This window comes from Uloborus diversus, chromosome 10 (genome assembly GCF_026930045.1).
Source record: "Uloborus diversus isolate 005 chromosome 10, Udiv.v.3.1, whole genome shotgun sequence".
Lineage (NCBI taxonomy): Eukaryota > Metazoa > Arthropoda > Arachnida > Araneae > Uloboridae > Uloborus > Uloborus diversus.
The window spans coordinates 55,822,869-55,840,724 of NC_072740.1; the positions used below are offsets into that span (position 1 = coordinate 55,822,869).

Consider the following 17,856-nt stretch of genomic DNA (forward strand, 5'->3'; position numbering starts at 1 on the left):
CCAGTGCTTCGCTTCAAAATCTATCACATGACTTGGTGTCTTTGCTTTACGAATAAAAGTCTTCACTCCATCTATTTTATCCCTTCTTGATGGGAAAAAATGTATAACCCTAATTAAAAAAAAACATACACTTTGATACTTCGCTACAACGAATACCAATGCAACTGAATATCCATTTTACCGAAAAAAAATTTCAGTCCCAAATTGTTTTCCATTACGTTGCTTGAATTCCATTACAATGAAAATCTCGTTACAACGATCAAAATTTGTTGTTCCTTAAAGTTCGTTGTAAAGGGATTTAACCGTACCATATTTTAAATTCTAAGCAAAGCTGCTTGTATTAACCTCGGAATAGATAATCAAAAATTTATATCGATATTCACCAAGTTTCGGTCTTTCAAAAAAACATGACATTCGACCTGTTATTGTGAGGTTTTTACCTCTCTCTCTCTTTGTGATTTCTTTGCTGGGGCATAATTTTTACATGAAGACAATACAGTCGACTCCCGCTACAACGCGATCCGACTTACGCGAAATGGCTATAACGCGATTTTTCCCCCGGTAAAATTTTTTATTCCTAACGCGAATTCTTCACCCGCAACACGAAATTTTTACGAAGGGAATCGCGGTTTTTTCGTGAATGGGCCTTCATCCCTTTGGCATCACTGAGAGCGGAAGTTCCCACACCGTACTATTCTAAACATCGCTTATACAAATAACTACAGTCGACGCTCATTATAACGACCACACATTATAAAGACCATTCCATTATAATGACCAGTGGTAAAAGCCCGAACTTTGTCCCTATGAACTTAATGTTAATTTGCTTTCGGTATAACGACCGTTCTGTATCTTCTAATCCAATACAACGACCGAATTCAGCGGGCACTATTTCCGATGTTTTTCCAATAAAGCAAATTTGTAGCTCGAAATGTTCTTGATAACTGTTTACAGACAGCTGCATGTAGTCTTCAGTGTTCAATCCAACTTTGAGAGGGGGTGGGAGTACTACTCAAAACAGCACAGAAAAAATAAAGGGGGTATAAAGTGAAATTTCCGGATTCCGAAGTAAAAGGGGTTGACACATTTTATGTTAGTTTGGTGTTTGATCACGTGGTTTTTAAGATCTTTGCAGTTTTGCATCTCTCTGAAGCAGCATGGAATGAAGTCTCAGAAAAGACCCTCAAAAATTGCTTTCATCATGTTGATTTTGAAAAGCAAAAGGAATTGGAATCTACTGCTGAAATGCAAAAGCAACTTGCTGAAGTCAGGCAATCCAAGATGAAAATTTCGATGAAGAAGATGAAATGCTGTAAAATGTTTTTAAGAAAATGAAACTGGATAAGGAGTTAAACTAAAACAATTATGCTAACATCAATTCTGATTTAGCATGTGTTGAGCATCTGTCAGAAGATGAACTATTTCTCGATACTGTGCACAAAAATTAATTGATGTATCATGATCAGATGAAGAAGGAATTGAGACCAAAGTTTCTAGTGTGAAAAGTTTTGAATGTCCAAGGGAATTTTAAATGTTCTTTCAAAAGCACACTACTTATCATCTATAACTGAAATGGAAAATTGTGTTTTGCAAAAATCATGTGCGTTAAAAAGGCAAACAAGTGTTTCTGATTTTATCTTCAGAAAATAAATGATTTTTAAGTAAACGATTTTTAAATATGTAATCAGTTTTTTCCCATATTTTCTACTTTAAAATCGGTCATAATATTTTTCACCCATTATTTTTTAAAAAATGTCTATGATAAAAAATACTTTAGGAATTTAACTGGAATCCTTGAAAAAATGCAAACTTTATTAGAGCAACATAACATGCGTGATGCATGTATATATGTTTTTTAACTTCTACCTCTTATAACGACCACCCATTATAAAGACCTTTTTCTCTGGGACGGAGATGGTCGTTATATCGAGCGTCGACTGTACTCCTCATTTTCCATTTATTTTTTTCATTCTATATGGGAAAGTTAATGAAATATAATGACACCTAAGAACACTGTTTCATTCAAGGTTTGCGAAGATAGAAGGAAAATGAGAAAGTTTCAACAACTATAGTGCATTTATTTTTCTTACTACATAATGTACATACCGTAGTGGTTTATTTTACGTCTTTCTTTCCCATTGATCATTGATTTTGTGCATCGTAGCAGTTTTTTATGTTAAATAAAACGTTTTATTTAATACAATAAATAAAGATTCAATTTGTTATTTAAGAAACAATAATGTAAAGTTAAGAAATGGTTTTTAACAGTTTGACGTGGTGTTTACAAGTGTCTTTAATCATATGGGTATGTTTATAAAAGTTTTTACATACCCTTTTCCACAACGCGAAATTTCAACTTACGCGAGGGTCTTGGAACGCATCCCTCGCGTAAGTCGGGACTCGACTGTATTCAATATTCTTAATTCCAACATTTGAAATTTCATTCTGAAAGCTGATATATTCTTTGTTATATTTCCTAGGTGTTTGGCTTAGTGTTCACTTCTGTTGCTGGAATTCTTTTGTCAAATTATGGTGATTGGGTTGCTAATGTAAGTCTCTCAGGAACCTTATTGATTGGTAGTATAATAACAGGTGAGAAATGTTCATTACTTTTCCTAATAAATTTGAAAAATGCTCTGGCAGCTGCTATATAGCAGTGTAAACACGCGTTAGACACTGCCCAGCATAGAAACGCCAATGCACATATTTGATTTCGGACTGCAGGGGATTAATTTTTAGAAATACATAATTCAAAAAAAAAATAATGAAAATAATTTGAATTTTGACATTTTGAATTCAAATTATGTTTTTCGCAATCACGAGTATGTGTGTGTGTGTATATGTAGGCGTGTGTGTTTGTGTCTGTGCGCAGGTATGAGTGTGTGGGTAGTTGTGTGTAGGTGTGTATGTGTTTGTGTATGTATGTAGGTGTATGTATGTTTGTGTTTGTTCGTACGTGCGAGTATGTATGCGTGTAAGTGTAGGATATTGACGCAACCTGGAGATGGCTTTCGCTAGAGGAGCAGCATCGTGAGGAGCCGATCGACGGTGATGCTGCAGAGGGTGCTGGCGGGAAAATAAAATGATAGCACATCAAAACATTCAAATGAAAGCAATAAGCAATCGTGATTACTCAAAAAAATTCAAACTAACTGAAAATTTTCATCATCACTACTGAAATCATGAAATGAGAGATGAGAGTTTCCGCATTTAATACGTAACATAATGCATACAAATCCTCTTTAACGCTTAATTAACTTTCCTTTAATATGTACTTTCGGTTTCGTGCAATTTGCAGCATTCAAACTAAAAAGTCCAAAAAGAACCATAATTTCTTCCGCTTATTTTTTCAGCTCTGAAGTCTACTAAATTACTGACCTAAATAATCTGCTGTCCGTTTTTGGATATGTAACAGCACACTAAATTCACCAGCAGCAACTCTCAGAAACTTGGTTGACGTTTCGGTCGAGTTTAATAACTAGTTACAATATTGCAACAGACTCAATTGCTCATCTTAAACAAATAATGATAATACTAATAAATAAACAGTTTGCATGTTGAACTGTTCTTTTATTCTCGTTTTGAGTTTTTACATTTTTTTTCCCAATTTTTATTGAGGATTTCATTTATAATATAATTAAATCCCTAAACCTACGAAATTTGTTTCTGAAATTTGATCCAATGTAAGCTCTTTTCTATATACCATATTACTTAAACAGCGATTGAACATGTCGTTTTAGATAGAACGAGATAGAACGCAAGATTTTTTGAATCGGAAAAGCTTTATATGTAATAAAATAGGACTTAAAATTGTGGAATAACAGTGACTTAGATAGCATAAAATAAGATGCATACAAGAAACCAATAAATTTAATTTCGGTATGAATTTGATTATGAACAACATTTTCAGTAAAACTAAGCATATATATTTTAAAAAATTACTCTAGGTTTCATCAAGTCTGATCTCCGACGTCTCAGAGCATCTCAGTTACCTGAATCGGAAAGCCAATGTGAAAAACGAAATTTCTGTTAAAGAAGAAGCTTTGCAATTATGTCTTCCATTGGGCCAAGGCATCATTCAAGACTTAGATGTCTGTTTTTTGTCCTTTGTGGTCTATGCATTTTAAATGTTCAATGAATATTGAAATTCTAGGAGTTTGTGTTAAGTGCCTTTAAGTTTCAAGCGCTAAATCGGCACTAATTCCTAGACATTTCTGGGTTTGTATATATAGTGCTTTATATGTGCAATATTTATTACGACTGGTAAATTAGTTTGTTGTAAATGTTAAAAAATGTTTCTCTTAACTGTTGTACTGTTTTACATTGTATGTGTCGCTTGCGCAAAACAAATAGATCTGAACTCATTTGTAAATAATTATTTTAATTAAACTTTGAATATTGATTGTTGAAATATACTCTTGAGTCTTGATGAACAAAGTAATAATTATTTTCATTACCAAGTAGAGAAAAATAAAAGGAAAAAGATAAAAACTAACAGCATGGACGGAGAAATTTTATACATAAAAAACAACTTAAAAAACTAAGTTTTACGTTTTCATATTTTTAACACTTGGCACATAATCTGAATTTCTTATGACAAAGCAGTTTAAAGTCTCGTATGGCAACGAAATTTGGTATTTTACTGACTTCTTAAGACAATTTAAGAAGAGAAATGTTCCTACTTTAAACGTGTATAATTTTTGAAATTATAACATATTAAAAAAACCGTAATACAGTAAATAAAATATAGGGTAGAAATTAACCTAGTTGAACGAAACAGTTTGAAGAAGTTGTCCTCGTTCAGTCACTCCAAATAGAGTGGAATACTATGCCTTATGCGCTACAGGATAACAGTACAAATAAATTTCACAAAATAGCAAATTCAATCTTATATATCAATAATTGTTTTTCAAAATAGGGTAAAAAACTCAACATGTTTGAGTTTGTCAGATTTTTCCAACAAGAGTAATGCTACACTTACTGATTACGAGAACATTAATGTAAATACCATAGAAATGTGACTCACATAAATTAGCAGTAAAAAATCACAAAAAATTCTGAAAACGAAAGTAAAAAAAAAAAAAGAGAACAAATGTTCAAAAAGCTCATTTCTAGTTTCTTCTCTTTTTTGCCATCAATCTTCTGAAAAGAAATAACACAGTAAGTTTTAGCCTATTTGAGCAAAGTTTGTGTTCATATAGGTATTTTTCGTAATTTTCAAAGAAAATAAATTTTCTCTATTCCTCGAAATCAGTTCTCTAATAGCAGTCATCAAAAGAACATTTTAGATGTAAATTAGGACTGCAGAGTCAAGAACTTATTTGTAATCTTGAGCATTAATGAACTAGAATACGTTGCATTAAATTTTAATTTAAACTTTTAAAGCAGCCGTTAAATTAAATTTACCTGTTTGAATTTATGATGAAGACCCACATTTACGTGTAATTAGGTAATTAAAAAAAATTTCGTTTCATAGTTTGAAGCAAATTTATGCCTCTAAAGGTAATACATGAATCATGTTTTTAAAATATGTGTGTTCCTTAAACTCGCGGTGAAATGAAATTTTCCCTTTCCCAGATACATAAATTTAATTCTTCATTGATTATTTTTAAAACAAGACGCTATCTAAGCTATACACAATAACTAATACATATGCGACAGCATGTATCATAAAAATACACAAATGCTTAAAATGTATCCAATAAATAATATTGTCTTCCAAGAAGTATGCACAAGTAGTTTTTTCAATTATCGACATGAAAACTAAAATTTTAACATTTATGTGAATGTTAATTGGTGGCAAAAAAAAATATGCACAACGCTGCTTCATCATATAAGCCAAAAGTAAAAAGTGATTATTTAAACGAATACATGCAGGGTTGGTCAAAGCTAGGAAGAAGATGCAATGGTTTTTAGAGAGTGTAAAAAGCAAAGTATGACATGTATCTGTATATTTTTGATATGGTTCCAAAAGGAATTTTTGCTTCCTCCAGTTGACAAGCCCTGTATTCATGCAATATATAATTTCTAACGTAACAGATGCTTGTCTTGTCTTCCTTGTACAAATATTGTATGTTATTAAAAGTACATTGGTGATCTCGTATGTTTTGCAAATGTAAATTTTATTTTGTAAAAGAATGGAAACTTCTTTTTTGTACTAATGTATAGGAAACGTCTTCCAGCAAAAACACTATAAGGTACTTGAATAAGTTGCTAATTTCGATGTATGAATCCATGTACAAGGTTATTCACCAGTCCATGAAATAGTTAAAAAGCTCGCCGCAAATGATCGACTGAAAGCATCTAGGACAGAAAATGATCTCTGCAGTTGCATAGGTTTTCTGTTCACTGTCAGAAATCCATGGAAATATCGAAAATAGTTGCTTCGTGCTTGCGTAATTAGCAGTCTAATTCAAGGGCGGATCCAGCTTATGGTTTTGGAGGGGGTCATTAATTAAACATGAACACACAAATCGGAAAAGAGACATGACATTGTTGTGCATAGATAGGGTTCTGGGACTCTCCTTCGCTAATTTCTGGAAATGGAAGTCCCCACAACGCAGTTTGCGGCTATCTTTGACCATTTTAAATGAGGAGGGTCGTGACCCCCTGACCAATACTCTGGATCAGCACTTAGTCTAACTTAGACCCTGAAAGCGCAACATGGCATGACAAAGTTACAGGGAAGTCACAAGTTGAGTCCCACTTGTTAGTCGCAAAATAACAATTGTAGCGTCTCATGGGAGTCACGCTGTGACATATTTCTGACATGTTTCGTGTGGATTTACTGCGATGTCGATGGAACAATTTGTGAACAGTCAGTTTGAAACATTATGAAGACGTCACTGCTGTGACGTTCCCATAGCCTGACAATCGTAAGCTGCTGCAATCTGCTGATGACGTTTCGTAACCGTCGCGAAAGGCACAACAGGGACCCATTTTAGTCACTTCACTATTCGGGGAACTCCTTTATTAGGAGAATTTTGAGTGAGCAGAGAAGGATCATTTTCGTGATGGCGATGAACCGGGGGACTGTCGTATGCCTAGGACAGTCGTATTTTTACTGCCTTAGACTTTAAACGTGGACGGGGATCATGCTTTTAAAAAAACTCAAAACCCATACAATAAAGGCAAGTACAACTTTTTCATTCTCATGCTATTGTTCTAAAATATTTAAATCATAAGCACGTAGCTTTATTTTACGTCATAGGATCCTATTTGTTTAACTATTTTGAGATTGTAATAAGTACAAGTTGTTCGAAAGCTGGTATTCCGTATTTTCATGCTAATCTACTATTTTAGTTAAAAAGTAGTAGTTTTTTAAATCTATTATATCAAGTTGTTTTACGTAATTTACAGTTGTGAATTTTTAAAACTTTCTACATCTTGAGATTTCATGATTTATTATGAAGATAAGGTTTAAAAGGTTCGAGGATTAAGAAGTAAATAGCTTTTAATTTGACTAAAACCAAGCCATTAATGTCGTCCCAAAATTTTAATTTCAAGTCGAAGCAACTTTTCCTGCTAATGATTATTTTTTGAGAGGAAACTCAGGGGCGAATATTAAGTATACCTTGCAGTTCGGCAAAAAAAAATCAACAACCCTGTATCATAGACCGAGGTATTTTTTCGCTCTTTGAAAGAGTTCTCTTACTTCGTTTGATGAAGGGGACGTGGGCTGTATCTCTAGTTCAGTCGCAAGCATCTCGACTCAATCAACAAACGTTGATACATTAAGAACCTGTAAAATATCTAATGCCAGAGTTGGCACAATCACCAAATCTTGCAGTAAAAGTTTAATTTTTACTAAAAGTGAAACTTAGTAACATTGGTGATTCTGTTAAGAACTGTTAATGTTTGATGAATGCGTGGGAATAACCTTGTATAACATCGTTCAAAAGCAGCTTAATGATATCGAGCTTCCATTTGCCTGTAAAAGAATTTAGCTTAGATTTATAAAATTTCCTTTCTTACCTTTTGCAAGTGTTAATCTTTCATCAAAATAAGCTCTATGTATGAATACATGGTACGATCCAAAAGTAATGAACCACACGTTATACTGACGCTTGCACACCCTGCAACTCGCTCCACCGATCAGCTCAATAAATCTGTCTTTTTAAACGAAGGCTCATTACTTTTGGATCGTATTATGTATGTTTCAGAAGAACCTATGAATGAACTAGCTAAAATTGCCAGGTATTTTAGCTCAATGCTACAAACAACAATCCAAAAGTTTCAATTCCTTATTTTATTAAATAATGCAAAAAAACCTTCTCTTGATCTTACCCGTCTAGTATATACATAAACCTCTGCATTATTTTTTCGTTATGGTGAATTGCTTATGATATTCGTTTTAAGCTATTTTTAGCCACGCATAAGTAGTGCCACCATACTTCTCCTTGAACTTGCCAAGATTTTTTTGAAATCGAGTAAAAATACCATTTATGTATTCCAACTTCCAATCACATAACCATGCTGACATCCAACTTATGCATTTGTTATTCGAAATATTTCGTACTCTACCATCAATACTTTCAATCTTCATCTTTCCTGAAAACACTCAGATTAAAAGTGTGGCCACAAGCCTTAAATGTGTGTATGTATCTCTAGTTGGTGTTGTTTATCGATATTGTATTTAATATAATTAGCATACTTATTGTTTTTTAATTCATTCATCAGAACAGCATTTATACGTAGTTACAAGTTGTCACCCAACGAAAGATGCGAACTTGTCTGACATTTTACATTGCAATATATCACCTGAAATATGTTTATGCAAAGTCTAGAACTTTTGAATTTATCCTACACCATTAAAAATGACCGTTACCAAGTGCTCTTCGAACTGAATAAGATCGAAACTCATGTTTGTTGTTCAACTTACTTGCTCAGTCTATCGTAAGGGAGTTTCCAGTATTTTGATCAATTTAATTTCAAAAAATTTCAATAGTGTATGGCAATACACAATGTATAATACGTATATGTGTGAGCATTCTTTACTTCCTCCCATTTATATACTATAATATTTTTCCTCTTACAACTTTCTGAAAAACTTTCATTTCACAACCATTCAATTTATGTATGAAATACATCTTCGTGCTTCTAATGGTACACAGCTGAACATTTTAAAGAACCTTGAAGTTTTAAGTGATAAACCAATACTTTACATTTTCCATTATAATGTAGAACTAGACTTTGCAGGTTTATATTGATCTGCGCTGGCTTAGAATGGAGCATATTATGCTTCCTCAATTTTCTTCAAATTTTAAACAGAAAGGAATCCTCAAGATCTGGCTTAACTTGAATCTTTGACAGTGTAAATGCTGCTCTGGTAAGTAGCATATTTTTATCTAATGCGTGGAAAAACATTTAAAAAATTGAATTGTGATCATGAATCAATTTCCTAATTCATTCATTGTAGAAACAGTTTTTAATGTACTATATTACGATTAGCTATGTGTGTGTAGATATTTGTTACAACATTGTATGTAACTTGCAACAGTGCTTCGAGCCATTTGATTTCCTTGTTGGAAATGTCTTCCACTTACACAAAAATATGTTACGAAATAGTATAGCAGAGATGTAAATTTTATAAGCTGTTCGCTAGCCGCAACGTTTAACTTTGTGACGCTAGATGTTCATAAAACATTATTGTGCCTGTTATTGTTCTATTTAAGTTATTGTGCCTATAAATATAGGTCTTCTTCAGTTTTGAAATTCTTTCTCCTAATCACAATTAATCGAAGATATTTTCAGCAAATAAAACGTTTCCGAATATTTCTCCGATGCAAATGTTATTGCGCACATTAATGTTTCGTGTATTTTTTTTTAAATATGAATTTTCTCTATTCAAAGAAAGGTATACTGTTCCAAGTGAATATTACATTTCAATACCCTTGTTTGTCTAAATGCATTCATTTGAAAAATGTCACTAAAATAAAAAATTGAAAAAATTCCCGAGATTTTGCTGTTTTTGTAACTAGGTTAAAATAGTAAATGCTTTTAGAAACCATATCGTTTAACTTATTAGACATTATAATTAAATTTGTGCTTGAATATGGTTTTGGATCTTTTAAACATGTCTTTGGCATGCTGTCACTGCATGGTGAAACTCATTGCTTCTAATTTTATAAAATGTATTTCGTAAGACAGAAAATGTTACGTTTTTTTTTCTCAATTTTTATTTATTTATTTAATTCTTAATTTTATTTATTTTTTTTATTTTTTGCATTGGAATCCAGTGCCAGTACAAATGTATGATTGAAATTTTAAAACACACACGTTTCTTTCTTGGTGTACTAATTTTTCAATTTCTCTTGATTTTTAAACTTTCATTTCATTTTGTGAAACTAATCCTGAATAGCTTCCTTTTCTGATCTGAGAACATTAATTGTACACCCGGTTATAGTGCTGCTTACAATAAACGTTATAGTACAAGAAGAAAATGTCCATCTTTTGCGCAGTGCTGCATTTGCCGTTCTTATACTAATATTTATACATAAACTTTTTTTTTTAAAGAATCAAATTAATGTAGGAGGATAGTAATTTCTACTGAAGAATGCCTCTATAGTAGAGCTTTTATGTGTGTCTTTGATTGTGTATTTTTTAACTACAAAAATGTTTTCATTGGCATTCAGACTGTTGGCATTTATGTTATCTATGTATACTGTTGGTTTGAAAATTTTATACTGAGTGAAATATATCTTCATTTACAGTACAATATATCCGTGCCTCACAAATCTTTCGTTACTAGCAAACATTTCGTTACTTTAATTATTATTTCGATCAAACAAGCTTTGAGAGGATTTTACTTTCGGTAGCTACTAAAGCTATGTTGCTTACATGTTGCTTTTGTAGGTTAGCTTGTTGAAAGTAAAATCCTGTTAAAAAATTGTTATAATTAAAGTCATGGAAAAATCTGAAGTATCTACTTTAATTAGTACTAATGTATATATGACTTATTTTTTGATTTCTGGACATGTGCTAACTTGCTTTCGGTTAGAGCTTAAATACGTGTTGTTGTATGAGAATAACTTAAATTTAACGGAATGCGGGGAAAAAAAAGAAAAATATTTGTAATGTGATAAAAAGAACTCACCTTCGAGATAAGATTATTTTTAAAAGCACCTTTCTGAGGATAGTGATAAAAAAAACACTGAACCTAAAACTAAAGTTATGATTCACAACGCTCATAGCAGGGGGGGGGGATATCAGCATTTTCTGATACGCATATTCCATGAATTCCTGAAGTCCTATTGCTTCCTGCATTTTATCAGTGTTAAGAAGTAAAAGGACTTAGCAAGCACTATTTAGATTAGTTTTAATGCGTAGTACACAAAATAAATGAGTTTCAAATTAATTGAAATTGAATTAGTTTGAAATATATTTGATTTATTTAGTATACTTTGAAAATGGAAAGTGTATTAATAAAAAATGTATTGGAAAAGTTTTGAAATCTTATTCTGTGGACAATTTTTTTCTGTAAGACAATATGTTCTCTGTTTATATGCATTTCCTGTAGTTCACTTACAAAAAATAAAATAAAAAATAAATAAATAAAAATTTACCCTCCAGAACTCGTGTGAAAAATGAGTGACGGTGAACGAACTCGCGCGTGAGAATGTTTCCTCATACCACCTGTCTCCCTCAAAAAAAAAAAAAAAAAAATCAAAACAATTCACTTACTATACATTCTCAGCACCAAGTGTAATAAAAAAATAATATTATTTGGTGAAACAAACGAAATATTTGATGAAGCAAAATTTTAAATAGTTTTGGCATGATCCTCCACAGGTGTCATAGGTAACCTACCTTCATTCCATGCCACATCGGATGTTGGTTTGTATAGCTGCTTGAGGAGGCTGTATAACTCGCGGTTTTGTATCCTTTATCGTGTCATAACTTCTTAATAATAACGACATTTTGTTTTAAATTAGTAATATTTTGTCTATCTCCTCGTAGATCACATATATGTTAAGTTTCGTAAAGGCGGCTCGTTTTATTCTGTGTATTTTTTGTGCCAGTGTTTAATGCATTTATTCCTATCAACCACTTATGGCGAAAACTTTTACTCAGTATGTTTCTCACCAACCACTATACTTATGTCATGCGAAAATGAACGGCATCACTAATAAGGTGATGGGTGACAAGGTAGAGTTAGAAAGAGAAAAGTCCCACACGAGCAGGGCCAGATTAAGACATGGGCGCATGAGGCACGGGTCCAAGTTACCAAAATTTAGAAGGCACCACATTTGCAGCTAAAGTTTCTAAAAATTAGAATTCTACCATATCGTACTATAGCAAAATGTAAAGCTCCAGTTTAAACACTATGTTTACACTAACAGCCAAACCTATATAGTATAATCGTGCGGCGGGGAAAACAGCGGGAAGGGGGGAGCGAATATACTTCGTGCCCAGTATCCCAAAGCCATGATCCGGTCCATCACGCGTGTAGAGATCTTAGTGATTTTCCTTTCTCACTTAAGGGGTCAAGGACCTTTAACATTCAAAGATTTTCTGGAAGAATTTATGTTATGCATAACTTAATTCTGGAAAATTTAATATCTTATTTCTTACCAAACGCAAAAAAAAAAAAAAAAAAAAAAAAAAAACTTTTCGAGTTATTGTAAAAAAAAAAAAAAACGTTAACTCTTCCCATTGAAATTTCTGACAACAGAAGATGCTTAAACCTCTTTTTCTCGGAAGTCTGTTTTTCTTTTATCACGCATAATATCCCAAATGTGCTTCTATATATTTTCATAAAACACTTCATGTATGTTTGCCTGCCCTTTTTTGTGACACAAACCTCAATTTTAGGTAAAAACCCAAGTTAATTAAAAAAAAAAAAAACTTCCCAAAATATTGGTAAAGTGTGATACTTATTTTTAAAATTTCAAAAGAAACATTTAAAAAAAATTAATTTAAATTAAGGTTCAAGTCTTGAGAGAAGTAATACGGCAAAACTTCAAAAATAATACTAGAACTATACATTCACTTTACAGAAGGAGAGAGCGCTGTAACATGCTATTTTTCGAACTTAAGAAAAAAGTAAATTTTGTTATGATTTTTTCTTTGTAATAAAATTGTGCTGATCAAATGTATTTTACATCATGTATTTTGCTCAGATTTTCAGCTTTCATTTAAAACTAAAATTTTAGTCATAGCTTATATAAAAATGTAGTTACAAGCTTTCAAAAATGCGTATTTGTCATGGCGCATTAACATTGAGTCCTGAGACCCCTTAAGCCGTGAACCTATCAAACAAATTTTCGCTAACAGATGCAAATTGCTCATGGTTAACATGCTATGAATTGATTAAAACATTCATGATCACGTTGAACATGAAAATAGGTAGACTAGTATATCAGTTTCCACCTTGTATGAAGCTAAGTTGTAGCGTTTTTTTTAACTTACTGTATGAATAAAGACTTAGCTGGAAAACACGTTCGAACGCACATCATAGGGTTATCTGCAAGGTTAAAATTAATATAGGTAAAATAAAAGTGACGCTTTGTACTATTTCGAAAGTTCGCAAAATGGGAAAATTATCTTAAAGGCGGCATGGTCAAGGAAGATCAATAAAAATGAAATGATAACGTATTCATCGCACGTGCTCTCTTGGTGTTCGCTGTGTAAATAACTTAAAATAAAATACACCATATGGAAGCAGGTTTTGCAAAGATATACTGTTACATGCTCGAAGAAGGAAGAAACGCTATTTTCTTCTGGAAATAAATTACGTTTTGTCGGGGGAGAAAACTTTGAAATATTCTGGGAGCTTTAAAATAGTTTCACAAGAAATGAAAATTTAACTTTTAACTTGAAATTTTTGTAGGACAACGTCTTTAAATTATTAATATAGGGCAAGGGTTCTCACACTTTCCCCCCTCGCGGCAGCCTTTAAAGAATTGTAATTTTCTCACGGCATCCTAGTTCAGTTCCTATGTATTACATAAGGTAGGGGTGCTAAATAAGGTCACCCATATGGTTCACGACGTAATGCCTCGTTCACTTATACTTAAATTGGCTCTATCTTCTGTATATTCATCAGATGACGCATAAAAATAAGAAAACAAAATAAAATAAAACCAAGTGAAAATTTTAAGTTACAATTATGTTTTTCAACAGTTGTAACAAAGAAAGGCGCTTTGACTTCATTAGGAACATTGGTCCCTAATAATGTTAACTCTGAGCAACGATTACTTCACACAGAGTTGATGACAAAAAAACGCAAAAAAATACTATCAAACTAAGAAGAATTGAAAAACTATTTAATGTCAGTATAAAAACATATTATATATATAAACCACATTTGATAACTTCAAAAACTCCACGTTTACTTCCATGGAAAGCAGAAAGCTTGATCGTCACATTCGGAGCAACTAACAACTCGTTATTTTCCGTTTTTTTTTTTTTTTTTTTTTGGTCATTCCTGCGTGCAGTTCGTGCACGTACATGCTGCATATGCAGCACAGTAACATATTCTCCACCCGGATACTCCGGTATCATATTATAAGGACACATGATGGCTAGCAAGGCGAACCATAGTCATATTGGGCTGTAATTTACTTTTCTATCTTGTCAAATCGCAGGGGAAAAAAGCAACGGTACAGAGCGAATTCGTCAACTACATAAATTTGGCTTAAAGATCAATAAACAACTCTTTTATGATAGTAAACTACAGCAAACCATGTAAAAGCAAAACTTACTACCTGGTAATTAAAAATTTCTTTTAGATGATAAAAAATGCTTTTATTAACAGTATGGCTTTCTGATCACGATGAAATCACTTTCTAGTGAACTTTAATTATGCTTCTTAAAAAAATGGGCGGATGGCCAAATTTGAATACTTGGCCTTAGTTGACACATCCAACTTCTTTCATGTACTGATACCACAGACACCTCACGACACCCTTCGCCACTTCCTATGACACCCAGTTCGAGAACCCCTGATATAGGGGAATGTGGGGCGAAATGAAATAATTAAGATAACTTTTTTTTTTCAAAATGAACAATTTGGAAATTTGTTCTGAACATTACGATACATGAAGAAAGAACAATATATTTTATGATAAAACTTGCAGTAAAACATTATTTTTCATTTCTCGCAGTAAATTTGTATCTCCAAAAATAGATGGAACAATTTCCCTTCTTTTTTTCGTTTGGCAAAGTGAAAAATAAAATATTTTTCGGATGAAATAATTTCTATTCCATTATTAAATTTTTTTTGATCAAATAAATGAGTAAATAAAAAAGTAAATGAATAAGAAAATAAATGAATAAATAATAGAATTATTAAATGATGGAAGGTAAATGAAATAATTAATAAATGAATTATTTACATTTAATGGTTTACATTAACATTAGGAGCACAGCTCCTAATGCTAATGTAAACCATTAGAATACCATATGGAACATATTTATTGAGGGACTGTCTGATGTGAATAGTATATCGGATGTAACTTTAAAGAAGCAATCACTTCCTTAATAACGACAGTATTAGCAGACTTAAGAGCTATGCGTTATAAAAGAAGCATTTAAATCATGGGAACTACATATGGTGTTTTACCAGCACTTTTATCTTTCTTCTATAGCTTTTTCAGCACTTGCAGCTTCAGGAAGCAGGACATGCAGCCATAGAGTTGTACTCGAACGTAGTGTAGGGTTATATTTTGATCGTACTCATGAAAACGGCTTTGATTACTACTGCTTGGCGAGTGCAGGCGAACTTAGTTAAACATCTACTTGAACTTCACCACTACCATGATATGACAAGAGAAATGTCGAGTATACAACCCAAATTCAAAATAATAGAATATCAGAACTGTTTGAACAAAATTTGTCCCCGAGTCGGGAAAAATGAACTCATGCAAATTAAAAAGAGTAAAACTCGTTATTCATGAATGGGTAAATCAATTTAAACAACTATTATTTTAACAACTTATGGATCATTAACACATTGGAAAAATACACTCTATAACAAAAAAATCGACACGCCAAGAAGCAATCATCCGATTGCTTTGAAATTCACATGCATGAGTGTTTTGATCAGATATGAAAGCAAATGAATAAAATTTGGTATCCAATGAATGAATAGTTTGATCTCCAGCGCATCGGAACTGCGCATCCAGCAGATGTATATAAGGAGCAGTTCTTCAACGGTTGTTAAAAATTTCGGTTTGATTGCCATTCAGATTAACTTTTAACAACTTAAAAAATGGCTCGGCGCATAGTTTGTGCACATTACGAGCTACTGTCAGAATTTGAGAGAGGTCTTATCATTGGATTGAAAGAGGCCGGTTGAAAAAATCGGAGAATCGCTCGTCATTTGAGTTTAGCGATGCAGTGATTCGAAAGTACTAGCAAGGAATGGCAGAGTTCAGCGTCAGGATGGTAGGGGTCGACCTAGGACAACAACAGATTGTGAGGACAGTGTGACTGTCCGATCAGCTGTCACAGAATCTTCTTCATCTCTATGAACCATCAGATGTTCAACCTAAACACTAGTGCCCATCATGACCATTTACAGACGATTGAGACAGCGAAATCTACGCTCGCGCTGGCCGTTACGTCACCTGCCACTGACGCCTGCACACTATCGAGCCAGATTACAGTGGTGCATGGCTCGATCAAGTTGGAATGATGAAGACTGGGGATGTATAGTCTTTAGCGACGAATCCTGCTTCCAACTGTGCCCTGACGATCATCGAAGACGTGTTTGGAGAGAGGGATCCTGCTTTCACTATTGCACACCACGCCGGCTCTCAACAAGGCATTACGGTCTAAAGTGCACTTCCTTTTATAGCCGGACCCCTTTGGTCGTAATTATAGGTACACTTACTGCGCAGCGGTAAGTCGACGACATCCTACGACCTGTTTTGCTACCGTTCCTTTTGCAGTACCCTCGGCTGGTTTTTCAGCAGGACAATGCGAGACCACATGCGGCACGTGTTGCTATGAACTGTCTGCAAGCTTGTCAAACACTTCCTTGGCCTGCCAGATCGCCAGATCTCTCTGCTATCGAGCATGTCTGGGATATGATGGGAAGGCGATTGCATCTGGCACGGAATGTTGATGACCTCGTTCGACAATTGGAGCGAATTTGGCAGGAAATGCCACAGGACACCATCCGTTAGCTTTATTGGTCTATGCCACGCCGTGCTTCAGCTTGTATCCAGGCTAGAGGCGGGCCAACACCATATTTAATTTGTTACTGTAACTCTGACATAAATTATTCAATTATTCTGAGATTTTAATCATTTACTATTCTGTACATTGTCTTCTTATCCACCAATTTTCGTGTCAATCAGACAACTCCTTCCTGGTGCGTCGATTTTTTTGTTATAGAGTGCAGATAGATTTTTTATGTGGGTCAAAAAATTAGAATAATCTATTTATTCAGTGTGAATTTTAAAAAAGTTGAAAAAATACTTGCATAACTGTAACCGATTGTTTGTTTACAAGTATGGAGCTTGGCGCTCGGATAATTTTACGCTCTTTCAAAAGCCTTTTATTGCTCAAAATGGGTCGTCAAGGTGATAAGTAGGAAAAAAAATGAAGTACGTAATGTATCATTTCTTTAAGTTAGGAAAAAACTATCCAACTCAATTCAAATGAACGTTTTACAATCTATGGTATGTAAGATTTTAAAGGAATATCGAAGGACTAACCAACTAAAATGTAGCCGAAGTAAACGAGGTAGAAAAATCGTAGCATCTGTAATAGATAAACCCAAATTAAAGTAAATCGTCAAAAATAATCGTTGAAAAATGCTTTTTACGTCCATAAGTGTTGGGAACAATATATAGGTATTTTGTCCACGCTAACTACACTTGGACGGTTGCATAAACTGCAGTTTTA

General features: G+C 33.3%; 1 protein-coding gene across 1 annotated transcript in view; it reads left to right on the forward strand.

Annotated features, from left to right (window-relative positions):
* The window catches only part of LOC129231326 (feline leukemia virus subgroup C receptor-related protein 2-like), a 182,625-nt gene extending 178,442 nt beyond the window's left edge, over window positions 1-4,183 (forward strand). Inside the window, exons 10-11 of the mRNA XM_054865615.1 lie at window positions 2,481-2,592; window positions 3,948-4,183. Of these exons, the coding sequence (XP_054721590.1) occupies window positions 2,481-2,592; window positions 3,948-4,033 (198 nt within the window). The 3' untranslated portion in view covers window positions 4,034-4,183. The remainder of the gene's footprint in view (window positions 1-2,480; window positions 2,593-3,947) is intronic.
* The last annotated feature ends 13,673 nt before the right edge of the window (window positions 4,184-17,856 follow it).